At 39.8% G+C, this 17,121-nt stretch overlaps 1 protein-coding gene across 5 annotated transcripts in view; it reads right to left on the reverse strand.

Moving 5' to 3' along the window:
• ARID1B (AT-rich interaction domain 1B) overlaps positions 1-17,121 on the reverse strand; it is a 433,853-nt gene that overhangs the window by 74,284 nt on the left and 342,448 nt on the right. For 2 of the 5 annotated variants that reach the window (XM_063124511.1, XM_063124509.1), the window contains exon 10: positions 16,814-16,942. The exons of the other annotated variants lie outside the window; for them this stretch is intronic. In XM_063124511.1, coding sequence (XP_062980581.1) covers positions 16,814-16,942 — 129 coding nt within the window. The remainder of the gene's footprint in view (positions 1-16,813; positions 16,943-17,121) is intronic. 5 annotated transcript variants of the gene reach the window in all.

The raw sequence follows: 17,121 nt of genomic DNA on the forward strand, positions 1-17,121 counted from the left end.
CATCGTTGCTTCGTAAGTTGAGGCCTTGATACCGAGAGATGCCGCGGAGTAGATCTTTCTACCTGCCAAATCCAACTTTCTGCCCTCCTTATCTACGGGAGCGGAATGGGCTCTTTGTGACTGACCCTGAGCTGACTCCACCACGATCGAATTTGGTTTTGGGTGCTTGATTAAAAATCCAGCATCCCGCTCTTGAATCCGATAAAGAGTCTCTAATCTTTTCGAGGTGGGTTGTGTCACAGACGGTGTCTCCCATGAGAGTTGCGCTGCTTGTTTGAGAGCCGGCGGAAACGGGATAGCAATTGTTGAGGTCGTTTTTGTTTGAAACACATCGTAGATGGGATCGATTACAGGTTCGTCTGCTTGCTCAAGGTCTAAACCGAGTGCACGGGCCATTCTTAACATGTGATCTGAGAACCTCACCATATCATCCGATGGCGATGAGGGATCCTCTCCATGTACAGCATCATTTGGTGATGGTACCGATGCTACTACGGAATGAACTGAATCGGAATCAGATGGGTAGTTACCCTCTGGAGACGAAACAGTAACCAGCTGCATCTGATGTTGTGCTGGATCAACTAATACCTGCTGCGTCGGTAACGTAGCCGCTGCAGTGATTGGTGTCGACGAACGGCTATGGCGTCGAGCAGGAGATTGGTGGATAGAAGAAGGAGGCAGTGGCAATTGGCAAATTCTGGATGTGGGTGGAGGCTGGGCGAAATATTCCTCCGGTGGATATTGATCATAATATCTCTGAGGTCGGTAGCGATCCCAGTCATAATAACCTTGTCTGGTTTGGGGCTCAGAATATTGAGAGATTCTGTCCCAATCACGCCTCGGTGTTCGTCTAGGCGAAGGTTGTAGTGGAATTATATCTTGAGGTACTTGAGGTCTAATAGGCTCTCTCAATGAGGCTGCTGATGCCGAATCACGTAATTCACCCTCCGATAAACTGGGAGGGTGCGTCGGTACCGTCTTCTTCGGTATCGACTGGGGTCTCGGCGTCGAGACATGCCTCGATACCGAAACAGCCGTTACGGTAGGAGGGGTTGTTTGTCTCCGAGAAGACTCGGATAGTCGAGGAGAACCATGAGAGGTTTTCTCAGTATCCTTTTTCTTCTTTTTCTTTTTCTTCTCCATTTCGGAGGAAGATTTTGGCGTTCTGGCCTTTTTTGAAATTTTCTTGGCTGCAGAACTTGCCAATGACCGGCCAGGCGTCAGGGGTATCTGTGCCCTATCAATTGCTCTGGCTTGCACACTCGTCCCTGTGCCTCGGTCAGAAACGGGCTTATCAGTTGCCGTTTTATCCATTGGAGCCTCCGTAGCTCTGAGGGCTTTCTCCCAAAGTATTGAGCGAAGACGGTCTGCCCTGTTCTTTCTGGTCTGTTTTGTAAAGGACATGCAATGGTGGCACGCCTCTACAATATGACCTTCGCCTAAACAAAGGACACAAAGGGAGTGTCCGTCCGTAGGAGGTAGTTTGGCTCCGCACTTGACACACTTGCGGAACGGGGCCTTTATTGCCATGCGGCAGTCGCGACCGTAGTCGCTAAGATAAACTATGTACAAGAATATAATACTTTTTTTTTTTTTTTTTTTTTTTTATAGATAACAAGAGAAAAAGGACGAAAAAGGACGAAAAAGAAGAAAGCTGAAGAAAAAGGTAGCTAGAAAATATTTTAAACAGATTTAACAGAGAAACGCTAGAGGTTTGGTCTTTCGGTCTAGGCACGATGGCGGACGACGAAGAACTGAGGGTAGGGCGGGAACCCCATGGACATGCGCAGTAGCGTGGGGGAGGGGTTCCCGCCAAAAACGTTCCACTTAGCTATAGAAGGTTCCGGTCTGGTCTCTGCGCAGGCGCAAAGCCCATATGTGTGATGCATAGAGACCACGAAGAAGAACTGTTCAACTGTGGAACAAATTCAATGAGCCACACGCAATACTTGAAAGGTGTAAACATTGAAGATAATATCCTGGTTAAATTTAAGCCACTGGGATTTATTTTTTAATTTTTTTTTGAGAAGGGAAATCAAGTTATTGACCTTCGGTTAGGTAGTGCCAGCTATTAGACTAAATAATGTGGTGGGGGAGGGTATAAAACTTTAGATTAAATAGGATGCACAAACTGCTAGCCCTTCAAAGGAATTAATGAGTTCTTGCTGCTTCAAATATTCAGACATTTGAAATAACTGTGTCAGGCACACTACTGGAGTTACAGGGGGCTACACATTTCTGTCAATTTTTAAACTATTTTGTTTCCACTACTGCTAATTTAAACAAATTCTTTTGCATTGGAAAATGTTCCCTAAATGTCAACCAATAAGAAATCATTGTTGCATTATTAGTATATTGTTATGTGGATTTCTCCAAAAGTAATGGAGCTGAAACAGGAAATAAATTATTCTGTTTTTCCACTTCTTTATTTTGTGTCTTTAAGAGGATTTCATATAACATCACTTAAAATTTGTTTCAACATTATATCCCATCTCAGTTCCTAATCACTTTTGCTGGGGGCTCATTATGATATAAAGTTTGCCTTCATGAACATGCTTTTGGAATTATTCCTTTGGAGAAACAAACCCCAAAAATGTTATTTCAGAACTGCAAATCCATATGGATTTTCCTGACATATTTAGTGTGAAAGGAAGCAGGAGAGGGGCAGAAATGATAAGAGTCTGATATTTTCTCCTACTCTCACTTCCAAGGTGAGAGGAAGTGGCAGCAGGGGGGAGCAGGCCCTTCTTTAAGCAAACTGTACATTCCACATGTATTTGTTAGAACATCGATCTAACAACAGTAGCCCCATTCAGAAGACACCTTAAACCACGGCTTTAACCACCATGGATAAAGCAAAAAGCCTTAGTCACCATGGTTAAAGCCATGGTTTAAGGTGTCTTCTGAACATGGCCTGACTTTCTGGCTTAACCATCCTGGTTAAAGCCATGGTTAATAGGGCTCACTAGCCCTATTAAAACAGGAAAACATACTTCTAATAGGGCTGACTGGCACTGAAAAGACCATGGAAGGAGTTTTTCCACTCTTTCTCCACTTGTCATTTCCCCATCCTGAATGGCTTTGTTTTATCTTTTTTCTTGTGATTGCCTCAACTGGAACCACCAGCTTTTCTTATTTCAAAATAATTGTTGGGTTATCTTTAAATGAATTAGCTCATAATCTTCCCCTTTTCATAGGAGAAACATCTACTCAACGTATCTTCACATCTCTAGTAGGCTACTAAGCCGGTTCTCGTGACTGCCTATGGTATGGCTGCTGCTGTTCACGCAGTTTTCCAGTCTGCAGTGCTGCTCTAGAGCTCTTGGCAAGCACTGCCTCCACGGGGAATGCTGAAAGTCAACGATTCTCTGCTTCACATTACACTGGTAATATTGGCACACCTAGGCCACAGGTGAAGTGGATGTGCTGTGGCTCTTTTCCAGGCCAGTGTTGTCCTCTCCTGAGAACTGGGGGTAATGCTAGAAAGCCAAGTGCTGCCCAGGTTTGCTTGCATTATTCTGGTGGTGTGTGCAGGAGCTGTGTTGCAGTGGCTCCTACACTGCTAGCATGCTAATGGGCACAGAGTTTTGCAGATGCTATTAGTTTGCACATGGCCTTCTTCACATGCTGTCAGAAAATCAGCATGATTAGCAGTTACTATGCTGGAATGGTTTTGAGAATTGAATCCCAGTAAGGTCACTTCACCTCTTGGAGCTAAATTTTTCAGAAGGTAAAAAATTAAAAACTTTACATGGAAGTATGTTCCCTGAATTCGTGCCTTAATTTCCTTCATTTTCTGCAGCCCTTCAGGCTCCATATCTCCACTGTCCTACTCTTCTCATTCTTTAGTTTATGCCAGCTTCACCAAAGAATGGACTGCAGCATCTCAAGAGGGTAATTTGTGTTAACTTTTTAAGCAGGGGTGTTTTTGAAGAACACCGACACACTGCCAGGGTGGCTACTTGATTACAAATCATGAAAATGGCTGCTGGGATACACTCACAAATCAGTGCAATGACCAAATTGCCCTGTGCTTTATCTGCACCAGGTCTGCCACATGACAATGTTTCCTTTCTCTTTTAAATGTCAAAGTATGATTTGAAGGGTTGTTATTTAAACACACTGACCTGTACAATAACCAGAAGTACTTTATTTAAATCTGTCTTGAGCTGGGTCTAGCCATAAAAAGCTTATAATCTGTCATACCCTGACATCAAATGGGTTATTATAATGAGAGTAATTCAGGGGTGAGATCTGCAAACATATTTTCCTGCTGGGATTTTCTTACAGTCTCTCACACATATAATTTCCTCCTTGCCACAATACAAGCTTTCTAGAAACAGATTGCTATCAAGGATAGTAGAGTGGAAGGGTTTATGATTAACGTGTGCGCGCGTGCACACACACACCCAGATAGAACTCTTCCTTTGCTAACTGTAATTAACTAGTTTGTCATAATTCAGATTTCTAAAATTAAAATGATAGTTAGAATAATATCAGAACAGACTTGTATGCAAGCACTGGGATCTTGATCCACAGCTACATGTGCTTTGCAAGGCAGATATGAAGCTCCTGCATGTGCGTACATGTTTCTTCATGATATACTGTGCATATCAAACTGCCTTATAGTCAGATCATTGCTCTATTACATTAATACTGTCTATTTTGACAGCAGCTCTTTGCATGCAGAGTTGTTTTTTCGGCTATGCTACCTGAGATCCTTTAACCGAAGGTGCTGCGGACTGAGTGTGACGCATGCACTCTTCCACTGAGCTGAAGAAGAGACACCCGCAAGTGCACACCTCTTTGCACGCACAGAGCCGTCCACTATATTGAACTGAAATCTCAGAAGGTAGAAGAACTGTGTATGCCCTCTGGAAACTCCTCCCATCTGCAAGGGGTCATGATATTTAGGGCATTCATTTACTTGTTTGCCTGGCAGTGGGTGTAAAGTGTAGATAACGCTACTATGTTATGAAATACTAATGGCTAAAACATTCAAGTCAGAGCTACTCTTGATATCATGTAAACAGAATTAACCTGAAGCAGGTTGCTTAGTGACCGTGCATGAAAGACCACAGTAAAATGTGCACTAATTTGCTGTTATCATAATGAAAAAACAGTGCACAGCAGCTTCTCTCAACCTACTGCTGAGAAGCCAAATACACTAGCTATTAGCTTGTACAGCAGGAAGTGAGCTGTGTGTGTGTGTGTGTGTGTGTGTGTGCGTGCGCGCGCCCTTCAAAACAGACAGCAATCATATATATAATTCCTATTCCTGAAGTGGTCAATGCAGGATGGGTTGGGTGGGCTTCCATAAAAACTCTAGTCCAAGCCATTTAAACTCCAAATAACCTTGAAGGAGCCTTTCCAATCTGGTGCTCTCCAAATGTTTTTGACTACAACTCCTAGGATTTCTGACCAGTGGGCATGCTGACTGAGGATGAAGGGGGCCGATGTCCAAAACATCTGGAGGGCACCAGGTTGGGAAGCCTGACTTAAAGGTTCAAGCAAGAAAAGCCACAGGAGTTATGGATGGTAAAATCACTTCTTTAATGAATAGCCATTTAAGCACCCTTAATTTAAATGAAATTGTCTCCAGTTCAATCATTTTTGCTTGGAAATATTTGGTCAGTCCAGGAATCCCAGTTTAGGCCCAGTTAGTGATGACAAAGTCCCACTGAATGCTATGGGACTTGTTAGTTGCATTGAGATGTGACGTACAAGCCTATGCATGTTTAATCATAAGTCCTACTGTGTTCAGTGGAGCTTACTCCCTAGTAAGTGTGTCTGGAATTGCAGCCTTAACTAGATTGAGGCCAGTAAACTGCAGTGGAATTTTCTCAAACTCTATGAAATAAAATTACCACTCTAATTCTGGGGACATTTATTAATAGACCACAATCACTCAGCATATACATTTTTTTTAAAATAAGAACTAGTTTACGTTAACGGCACAGCGTTTGGTCCATCTGAACTGTTGAGAAAAAAAGGATCCTAATATGTAGCTGATAGCAGAGCAGACTGAAGCAAAAGTATTAACCAGCGTTCTTCACTGCAAGGCCTGAAGGACACTGGTAGCTCTCAGTCACCTCAATGAGTCTCTCGTCTCTCTCTTTCACACAAACTCTTTTTGCAGTAGCTGCTCTCTTTCAGCAGGGGCTCTCTCTAGCTTTGTTTCGTTTGCTTTAGCAGTAGGCCGGCTGCCATGATCTGCACTACTGGGGGAGGCTTTGGGGTGGGGCATCAGGAGACCTGTTGCTTGTCAGCTATAAGGGAGCAGCAAGGGTGGGGAGAGGACAAGGTAGGAGCAAACAGAGATTGTACGGGGGGGGGGGGGAGTCTCCTGCATACAATCTAGCCCTACCCCTCAACTCCTACAACTACAAGAATATTATATAACTAGATAGCAGAGTTATTTTTTTTAATGGAAATTACAAAGCATATATGTAAATGTACATGCAGTGTTCCTTTAGACATTATGCAAATACAACTGAAGCTTAAATATGCCAAAGTAAGAAAAGGTTAATATTTTATGTGAAATTACCATCAATATTGAACTCATTTCATCACTGCAAGGAAGAAAATAAACAAAATGCCTTATATTTGCACTAGCAATCTTTTGTATTTACATTACTACACTGAGAAAACAAACAAAATCTCTTGTGTAATGTGTGACATGTGTATGTGATATGCACACACATCTGATCTGACACAATGATTGCCCTGGTAGCCTTAATTTAGTTTACACCCACAATTTCTACTTATTTTTGCACTTCATGCTATCAGATTCAATATATATCTAAGTGGGAAACTGCCCAGGAAGTCCTACACAGTCACATTTGACTTCAAAAGATGAAAGTTGCCTAAAATGATGGAACTGGAGAAAAGAAGTTAAAAGGGGGAGCCAAGAGAGTTAGAGCCCTTCAAAATGTGTGACGGTTACTCAAAACCACAATAACAGAAGCTTATTGTTACTGGTTAACAAGCAGTATCAAGAAAGCTATTATAGAAAAGAGGGCTTCCTTCAGAAAATGGAAATCTTGCCCAAGTGAAGAAAATAAAAGGGAGCACAAGCTTGCTTAAAGGCAATGCAAGCAGACAATAAGAAATGCAAAAAAGCATTTTGAAGAGCACATCGCTAATAATGTCAAGGCCAACAATAAAGAATTCTTTAAATATATCAGAAGAAGGAAACCAACTAGGGAAGCAGTTGGATCGTTCTGTAATGGAGTTAAAAGAGTACTAAAGGAGGACAGAGAGATTGCAGAGAAGCTGAATGAATTCTTTGCATCAGTGTTCACGGCAGAAGATATATGACAGATGCCTGTGTCTGAACTTATGTTTTTAGGAAAGGAATCTAAGGAACTGAGGCAAATACTAGTGACAAAAGATGAAGTTCTCAACCTTACTGACAAATTGAAAGCAAACAAATCACCTGGCCCAGATTGCATCCATCCTTTCAGTTCTCAAAAAAAATCAAATATGAAATTGCTGATCTTCTAACCAAAATATGCAACATGTCCCTAAGCTCAGCCTCTGTACCAGAGTACTGGAAGATGGCCAATGAAACACCAATGTTTAAAAAGGAATCCATGGGGGATCAGGGAAATTACAGGCCAGTTAGCTTAACGGATCTTTCGGGTAAATTGGTTGAAAGTATTATTAAAGACAAAATTAGTAAGCATATAGAAGGGCAAGTCCTGCTGAAAAATGTGCTGAAAGAGAAACAATGTAGTTTCCATGAAGATAAGTCCTGTCTTACTAATCTTTTAGAGTTCTTTGAGAATGTCAATAAACATGTAGACAAGGGTGATCCGGTGAACGTTGTTTACTTGGACTTCCAAAAGGCTTTTGGACATTGTTTACTTGGACTTCCAAATGTCTCTCAACAAAGATTCCTGAGCAAACTTAGCAGTCATGGAATAAGAGGAGAGGTACTCTTACGGATCACTAACTGGTTAAAGATCAGAAAACAGAGAGTAGCAATAAATAGTAATTTCTCCTAATGGATGGAAGTAAATAGTGGGGTCCCACAGGGATCTGTATTGGGACCAAATCTTTTCAACTTGTTCATAAATGATCTAGAATTAGGAGTGAGCAATGAAGTGCCCAAGTTTACCAATGGCACGAAATTATTTAAGGTGGTTAAAACAAAATGGGATTGTGAGGAGCTCCAAAAAGATCTCTCCAAGTTGGGAGAGTGGGCATCCAAATGGCAGATGCAGTTTAGCGTAAGCAAGTGTAAAGTGATACACACTGGGACAAAAATACCAACTTCAAATATAACCTGATGGGATTTGAGTAGGCGGTGACCAACCAAGAAAGTGATATTAGGGTTATGGTGGACAATTCGCTGAAAATGTCAACCCAATGTGTGGCCACTGTAAAGAAGGCAAACTCATGTTAAGCATTATTAGAAAAGGAATTGAGAATAGAACTGCCAGTATCATACTGCCCTTATACAAATCTATGGTGCGACCATACTTACTGTGTACAGTTCTGGTCACCACAGATATTGTAGAGCTGGAAAAAGTGTAGAAAAGGGCAACTAATGGTCAAGGGGCTAGAGTATTTCCCCTATGAGGGAAGATTACAACTGCTGGGGATTGTTTAGCTTTGAAAAAAGGAGAGTAAGGGGAGACATAATAGAGGTGTACAAAATTATGAATGGTACAGAGAATATGGATAGGGACATTTTTCTCCCCTCTCTCATAATACTAGAACCCAGGGTCATCCCATGAAGCTGATTGATGGGAGATTCAGGACAGATAGAAGGAAGTACTTCTTCACACAGCACATAGTTAAACTATGGAATTCACTACCACAAGATGTAATGACGCCACCAATTTGAATTGCTTTAAAAGGGAGTTGGATAAGTTCCCGGAGGAGAAGGCTATCAATGGCTACTAGTCCTAATGGCTATGTGCTACCTCCAGTATCAGAGGCAGTAAGCCTAAGCACACCAGTTGCTGGGGAACAAGGATGGAAGGGTGCTGTTGCACCATGTTTTGCTTGTAATAATAATGTCTTATTACTTTGTAAAATGTCCTATTGAAATTAGAGGGACATCTGAGTAAACATGTTTAATATCAGACTTCACCATACTCTCCATAAATCGAATTGCACTGAGGCCAAAAAGAATCACTAGTTTTCTATATCTATCATAACTCATGAAGAATTGCACTTCTGTTGAAATAACACATATCTGGTTATGCTTGAATTCATTAACCTCATATCCTCTAATTTAGAAACATATGCCTATATGAAATCTACAAGCTTGGTAGCACACCAGGTCTCCAATAATGCTAGGTTGGTTTTCTTGTCAACAAAAACTCCACAAATACTAGTTTCCATAAAGGCACTTCTACTACTCAATCAACTTTTCTGTGCAAAACCTTTATTACTTTTACATGACCTTCAAGATATTTAATAAAGAGTTTGCATAGTACTTTGAACAAAATGGGGTTCCTTTTTCAATACATGAATATGGAAATAAATATAAAAATGTTGTGATGGTAGGAAAGAAATGGAAATAAATAGAATTAAGCTATCATGTTCCTATCTCTAAATTTCCATTTTTTTAGCTGCCAAAACTGCCTTAAATGGTGTGGTCATGAAATCCTCAATGCATTCTGTAAAAAAAAATCACCAAAGAAAATATTCCTGTTAAAACAGAAAGAAAAAATCCAGCTGGAAGGAAATGACTGAGTATTTTTGGTAAGGGAAATGCGTGGGTCTTAAAAAAATACCCATCAGTCCTGCTTACAGTTCAGCTAAAAAAAAAATAGCAAATATTGCATGGATGCCCAAGCTCTCTCTCTCTCTCTCCCTTGCTCTCTCTCTAATATCTTTAATCTGAAAGCCACTTACCACTACAGAAATCAATTCACCCATTAATGAATTGAAGCCAGCTTCAAGGCAGAGAGCAGCAGCTGTTTAACAGTTCATAGTAACACTATACAATCATTTAGGCCAAGAATCAAACTCCATTTCATCCAACTGAGACTACGAGGGGATTAATTTTGGAAGCAAAAATATAGCTGCCTTGATTGAAAGTTATTGCATGGGCATCCATGCAATACTAATGGGACATATTCAACTTTTATTTAGGTCCCCCAGAACCCCAAATTTGGGAATTACAGGATGGAGGGTTCAGTGCATGGGAAGAACTATAATAATATTACAGAAATTAGGATGCCATGACATCTAAGATGAACTCCCTGTGTTACTTTTTTCATTACCAGCAAAAAAAGTTTCACACTGATGCTGTGAAGGATACTAAATGGTAAATTGAGCACAATTACTGTGTTTTGTTCAAGCTAACAGTAAATAAATAAGTCACCATCTTGTGAGGAATTCACAACAGGCAGCCTTACATTTTCAAATGCATACATATAAAAATGGGAATTTTAACCTTCTTGTTATGCACAGCAGTTGCAAATAGAGAAAACATCATATCTCAGTTCAGAGGGAAGGCTAAAAAGAAAGAGAAACCCCAGATTTCAAACACAGGAGGAGATAAAATTAAAACAAGAATTTATTGTGCTGCTTCAGTTCCTTCTGCTCTATAAAAGTTGTGCATGCCATTGTAATTTCAACCAAGCTTTCAAGATCAAATGGGTTAAACATACAGATAATGCAGCTAAAGTTCAGCATGCTCTGTGTGAATATTTAAATTCTCTATGGGAAAATCTAACCCTACCAAGAATTAAAAAAATAAATACTTAAGCATTTCAACTTTGAAATCCCTTGCCCCATTTTCTTCTCTTTGACACGTTAATGTATTATGCCCGTTAACTATATTTCCTTGCTAGTGGCTCCTAGTCCATCAGCAGTCTTGCATGCTGAAGGCTCTAGAGGAAATATGGGAAAAGTGCTTTGCTGGCACCAGCAATATGAAATATGAATTACAAATACAGAGATAGCCCTGGAAAATGCTGATGGAGGGCTCAGCTGTGTGTAAAAGATTATATATATTCAGACCTGTTGTACAGTTTACAACACTAAAAGAATCTATATTTTGAACTAAGAACAACGCAGTTATTCTGGATTTAAAGTAGTGTAAATCATAAAAGAATGTGGAGCATGGTTTTTTTATCCCTTGAATTGAATTTCACCAATGCGGAAGCTACCACATACTTCACTGCCTGTGCCATCATGCTACCATTTTGGTTACTAGGTTGTATGACAGAGGGAGCAAAATGGGTTCCTTCTGAGGTTCTCTCACGTAGATAAAATATATACCATATACTGGATTCACATGATAAAACAAACGGGTACTTCATCAGATCAATTATATAGACTGAAAGCCTGACATGACAGTCATGCTTATTCAAACATAAATCCCACTAATTTCCATGGCATGGGCCTCAATCCCATGTAAGTATGTACAGATCTGAACCCTGAGAATGCAAATATATTACAGAAACTGAGATACTGTGAAGGATAAAGTACCATGGAAATGACTCTTACCTATCTCAGGTCAAGTTGCAACGAAATACTAAGGCTTGGATCCAGAGAAGTGCAAGATGTTCACCTTCTCCATTCCAGTAGCAGGCCCTACTCTTTTTCAAGGTCAACTCAACCCTTCTGCCCCCAAAGCAGAATTCCATATGATGTGAGGAACTACAGCCAGACAGAAAGATCATCCAAGCCCTTAAGGGTTACCAGTTGAAGATGACAACGCTGGGACCCCCTGTAAAATTCTGTGGGTGAGGCAGGGCAAGGACACCATAAAGGCCTTGTTTGAAAGCACTGTTAATGTTTAAGTGCTACAGCACTCTGTTGTCTAACAGTACCAAGGAACCTGAAATCCACATCAGTTCTCCATCAGAATTACATTTTTAGCAGACATACAGATGGCTCTAAAACAGGGCATGAAAACATAAGAGCCCTGTTGGATCAGACCAATGCCCTATCTAGTTCAGCATACTGTCCCCACAAGCAGGATAAAGTGCAATTGCACCCTCACATTCATTCTCCCCATAATGCACAACCACTTGCTCAAACGTAACTTTAGTTAGATTCTTCTCTTGCACATAGTTCAGAACCTAGTTTCTGTTAGTACAACGTCATTCGTGCTAATGGAACGACACAGTTGGATACTGCCCATTGTATTATTTTACATATTGGTATTGCATTTTATATTTTTAACTGTTTGTATGGCTCTTAACTGTAATCCCCCGAGAGAATGCTCATTATTGGGTGGATTAAAATATAATAAATATGTGAAAATATTTTCTTATGTCCCCATAAATTCTTTGAACTAGATCCAGGGGTAGTATGGCATGTCACTGGTAAGTGTTAAAGGTATGTCATTTCAGTTAATACACTTAGCGATAACATAATATTCAATATAGCCTATGGCTTCTTTTTGGCGGAATGAAATCATTAAGTGTGTTACCAGAAATTACCGAAAAATGACAACTTTGAGATGTACCTTTATGCATGATGGCAGTAAATCACCACATATATGGTGGGTGTACTTCTGGATTCAGCCCTGAGCCTGGATGCTCAGGTTTCGGTGGTGGCCAGGAGTTCATTTGCACAGTTAAAGCTAGTGCGCCAGCTGCGCCCGTTCCTAGAGATGTCGGACCTGGCCACGGTGACACATGCCTTAGTTACATCCCGATTGGATTACTGCAACACGCTCTATGTGGGGCTGCCTTTGAAGAGTGTTCGGAAACTCCAGCTGGTTCAAAGAGCTGCAGCCAGATTGTTGACCGGGGCTGGTTACAGGGAGCACACAACTCCCCTGTTAAAACAGCTCCACTGGCTTCCAGTCTGTTTCCGGGCACAATTCAAAGTGCTGGTTATGACCTATAAAGCTCTATATGGTTCGGGTCCAGGTTATTTGAAAGAACGTATTCTCCCTTATGAGCCTGCCCGTGCTTTGAGATCTTCTGGAGAAGCCCTTCTTTCAGTCCCACCTTCTTCACAGGCACGCTTGGTGGGAACATGGGAGAGGGCCTTCTCGGTGGCTGCTCCGGTGCTCTGGAACTCTCTTCCCAGGGAAGCTAGGCTGGCTCCCTTCTTGATGGGCTTTCGGAAGCAGGCTAAAACTTTTTTTCCCAGCAGGCCTTTGGAGAATAATCTGGCCGTCCATCTATGTCAATGTCTTATAATTTTGCTGTGTATTTTAAATGTTTATGGTTTTGTTCCCCCCCTCCATGTATATTTTAAACTTTGTAAGGCCGCCTTGAGGCATGGGATGATAATAATAATAATAATAATAATAATAATAATAATAATAATAATAGAACAATTCATGATGGCAGTAAGAGTCACCACATATATATGAACAATTCAGATCTTGGCATGGTATCTGAATATGTGAATCTATCCTTAGGTCTCCTGGTAGATCGATACACAAAAGGAAACAAGAACTGCTTTAAGTCTCCTCTTCTCTTTCCTCTCCAGCTGTTTTTTTTAAAGAAAAACTTCCAAAATCCCAAAATAAACATACACAAAGAACTGAGGCTGTTTGTGTGCCTTTGTGCTCACTTATTTGCCATGGAGAAGGCTGTGCCAATCTATGCTAGCAGATTATATCCCCTTTCCTTTTCAGCAAACAGTCCCTCGAAGAAAGGAGTATGTCCCCCCCCCCATTGCTTATAGGCCCTTATTAAATCCATATCACCAAATACAATTCATTTAGGAATGTTAGAAGCTGAGCAATGTGTGTGCTCAGCAGTGTCTATCAGAGCCCGTGTGTCTCAACTTGAGCACCCATCAAGAGACTTTCAAAATTGGAAACCCTTTAAAAATTTAATCCCAAGTTTATTTGTTGCCTTTATTACTTTTTCATATCCAACTAGTTGAGGAAGTCTAAAGCTCACTTGTTGTAGCCATCCTTCATTTTTATAGTGCACTCACTGTATCCTTCCATGGTAATTGCAGAGATTTGTCACATGTGAGCATACTCTCTTTATCCATAATATACAGCTTCTGAAAGTCTTGGCCACGGGGGGAAAAAAAGTAAAGTGATTTTACACTTTACAGCACCCTGCTTTTTCAAGGTTATTTGTAGCTCCCCAAGAATTGAATTATTCTTTCACATTATGTCCAAAGACTTTAAAGAAAAGCAAACTCTTAACTGCTTTACCTGTATAGTAGTTAATATAGAATGTTATTGTAATCTATCTATCTATCTATCTATCTATCTATCTATCTATCTATCTCACCAGATATTAAAACCAAAAAGTAGCTATCATACAAAACATCCCCCCTCCCAATGGAATAATATTAAATGCATAACTATAGTAAGGGAGGCAGTGGTGGTGAAAATGTGAACAAAAGGAACCCAAAAGGCGACCACTTAGAAACAAAATAAACCCAATGAATTAAATCGTCATTCAAAAATTATACACACTTATTTATACTGGAATAACTATTTACAATCCAATACTAATACAAGTCTACAACAATCAACTATCACATCAGTGTAACATATCAATAGCATTCAATTGTACTTAACAAACATTTCAAACCAGATTTAAACAGTCATTTTATCCTGGTTGTGCTTTTTATACTGTATTTTGTATTTGTGCTTTTAACCTGTTGGTTGTTTTATTATGGTTTTAATTTTTGTGAACCGCCCAGAGAGCTTCGGCTATTGGGCGGTATAAAAATGTAATAAATAAATAAAATTGCATGAAAATCCGACCCATAGACATCAAACACTTAAATCTAATCACATCAACAGTATATTAAGACCAAATTTAGTCACCAAGGTTCATGTTATTCCTTGTTTCGAAGTATCTTCTTCAGAAACGTCGGTCTTAGTACTCTGTAAAAAATAACAATTCCAAAGTAAACACATTTGATTAGAGTTACTCCACAAACAATTCGCGGTGTTCTTATCTTGTGAACCAGCCAAAAGAATAAGAAGTAAATGAGAGTTGTTACTGTGGAGTAACTCAAATCAAATGTGTTTACTTTGGAATTGTTATTTTTTACAGAGTACTAAGACCGACGTTTTTGAAGAAGATACTTCGAAACAAGGAATAACATGAACTTTGTTGACTAAATTTGGTCTTAGTATACTGTTGATGTGATTACATGAAATTGTTTGATGTCTATGGGTCGGATTTTCATGCAATGACTGTTTAAATCTGGTTTGAAATGTTTGTTAAGTACAATTGAATACTATTGATATGTAATGAAATGCTACACTGGTGTGATAGTTGATTGTTGTAGACTTGTATTAGTATTGGATTGTAAATAGTTATTCTAGTATAAATAAGTGTGTATAATTTTTGAATGACGATTTAATTCATTGGGTTTATTTTGTTTCTATGGTGGTCGCCTTTTGGGTTCCTTTTGTTCATAATATTAAATGCAAACTGCTAATTTGCATAGTTTGCCTTGATCTAACATATAAATAAAGCTGAAAGATGATAGAAAACATTCATTGCAAACTATAATCCTGAAATTCAGACTGGTGCTTGCCACTCAAAGTGATTTGTAAAGTTGATATGATCATGATGGTTGAAACAACAAATAAACAATAAACACTCAAAGTGTTACAGCGATCTTGGGGGGGGGGCATTGGATTTTCATTTGAAAAACACAGTGCTATGTGTACAAAATAGGAATCAGTAAATCAGAAGCCTCAGTTTTTCAGAAAAATAAGCATTTTATCCAGAAATTTTAATGGTACGCGGCTGAATCAAACATTAGCACATCTTCTGTAGATATGTCTGAATTATGATTTTTTAAAATATGTTAGGGCACAACTCTATGCTTGTTTAGACAGGAAAAAAGTCCCACAACTCCCAGCATGCCCCAGCCAGCATGTTACTTGGATATGGGAGTTGTAGGACTCTTTTCTGTCTAAACATGCACAAGATTGTGGCCTTAATTTCTCTTTTTAATTAGAAGGGTGGCATGCTGCACCAGGAGATAGGATAATATAACTGACTAAATCTCAGATCTTGATGTCCAAGTTCTGGTTAGCTAGCATTGATTTTCTGCCTCAGTAGAAGTGAGTTTGCTCTGACGCATGCCATTTAAATTTATTTTACACAGTTGCTTAATGTGACTTGGCAAGGCAAAGCCAAAGAAGCTTTTTGTGTTAAATACAACTCCTGACTTTCTAAGAGCAGCTTTTATGGATTAGCAAAAGGCAAATCTGGGCTTTCCACACTGATATCTTGTTATATTTGGCTATTTGTCTTTAAAGACATCAAAACCAACTTGTAAAACAAAAGACCTACCCCAACCAAACAACTTGCTTATGCAAATTCACAACTCATTCATTCCAATGCAACTTGTGTAATTATGTCTATTTTGCAACTTGTGCAATTATGTCTATGTCTATTTGAAATCCCACTATTAACTCTTGTCATGGCTTCTGTAATCATTCTCTTGTCAAAAATGTAGTGTTTTACTCCTTGGGAGAGATTTAATGTGATGATTAAAAACAGCACAGTCATGGAAACATCAGTGTCTCATGGTACTGCTCCTAGACATCGATGACAAAATAAAAATAAAAATATTAAAATGGAGGAAGGGGCAAGTGGTGATGCAGAAAAACACAAGATTTAATTCATTTTCAGCCAATTGAGATCTTCATTTCCCTCTCAGGCATGAAGGAAACAGAGCCATGCCACAAGCCATGCAGTACGGGTGACATGCAGATTTTTGAAATCATATTTGACACAGTTAGTTAAAAACAAAAAGAACATTGCTTTTCAGATTCAAGTGTTACACTTGATCTGGAGCACCTTCAGTAGCCAAATGACATGTAACATTTAGAAAAAAACCCTGTCAAGATCCCACAGCAAGTCCAGTTTACTTGGCTACCTACCCGTACTGGTCAGGCTGATGAATCATGGGAGCCTGAGCGTTGCCATAGTTGGGATGCTGTGAAGAAAACATGGGGCGTCCGCCAGCCCCAGACTGGCTGGGATAAGCAGGCGACCTAATGTATGGTGGCCTAAAGCAGAACAAAAGAACAGCTTCTTTGGATTTGTATTGGACCACAAGCATGAACCACCTTGACAGCTACAATCCTTCCATACAGAAAGAAGCATGTAGGATTCTCACTGTTGGGCAAACAGCCATAAAGATTTCTGTTATACTCAGGAACCAAGGAGAAAAATGCTGTGTTTCCAA

The sequence above is a fragment of the Elgaria multicarinata genome, chromosome 4 (assembly GCF_023053635.1).
Source record: "Elgaria multicarinata webbii isolate HBS135686 ecotype San Diego chromosome 4, rElgMul1.1.pri, whole genome shotgun sequence".
Taxonomy (NCBI): Eukaryota; Metazoa; Chordata; class Lepidosauria; order Squamata; family Anguidae; genus Elgaria; species Elgaria multicarinata.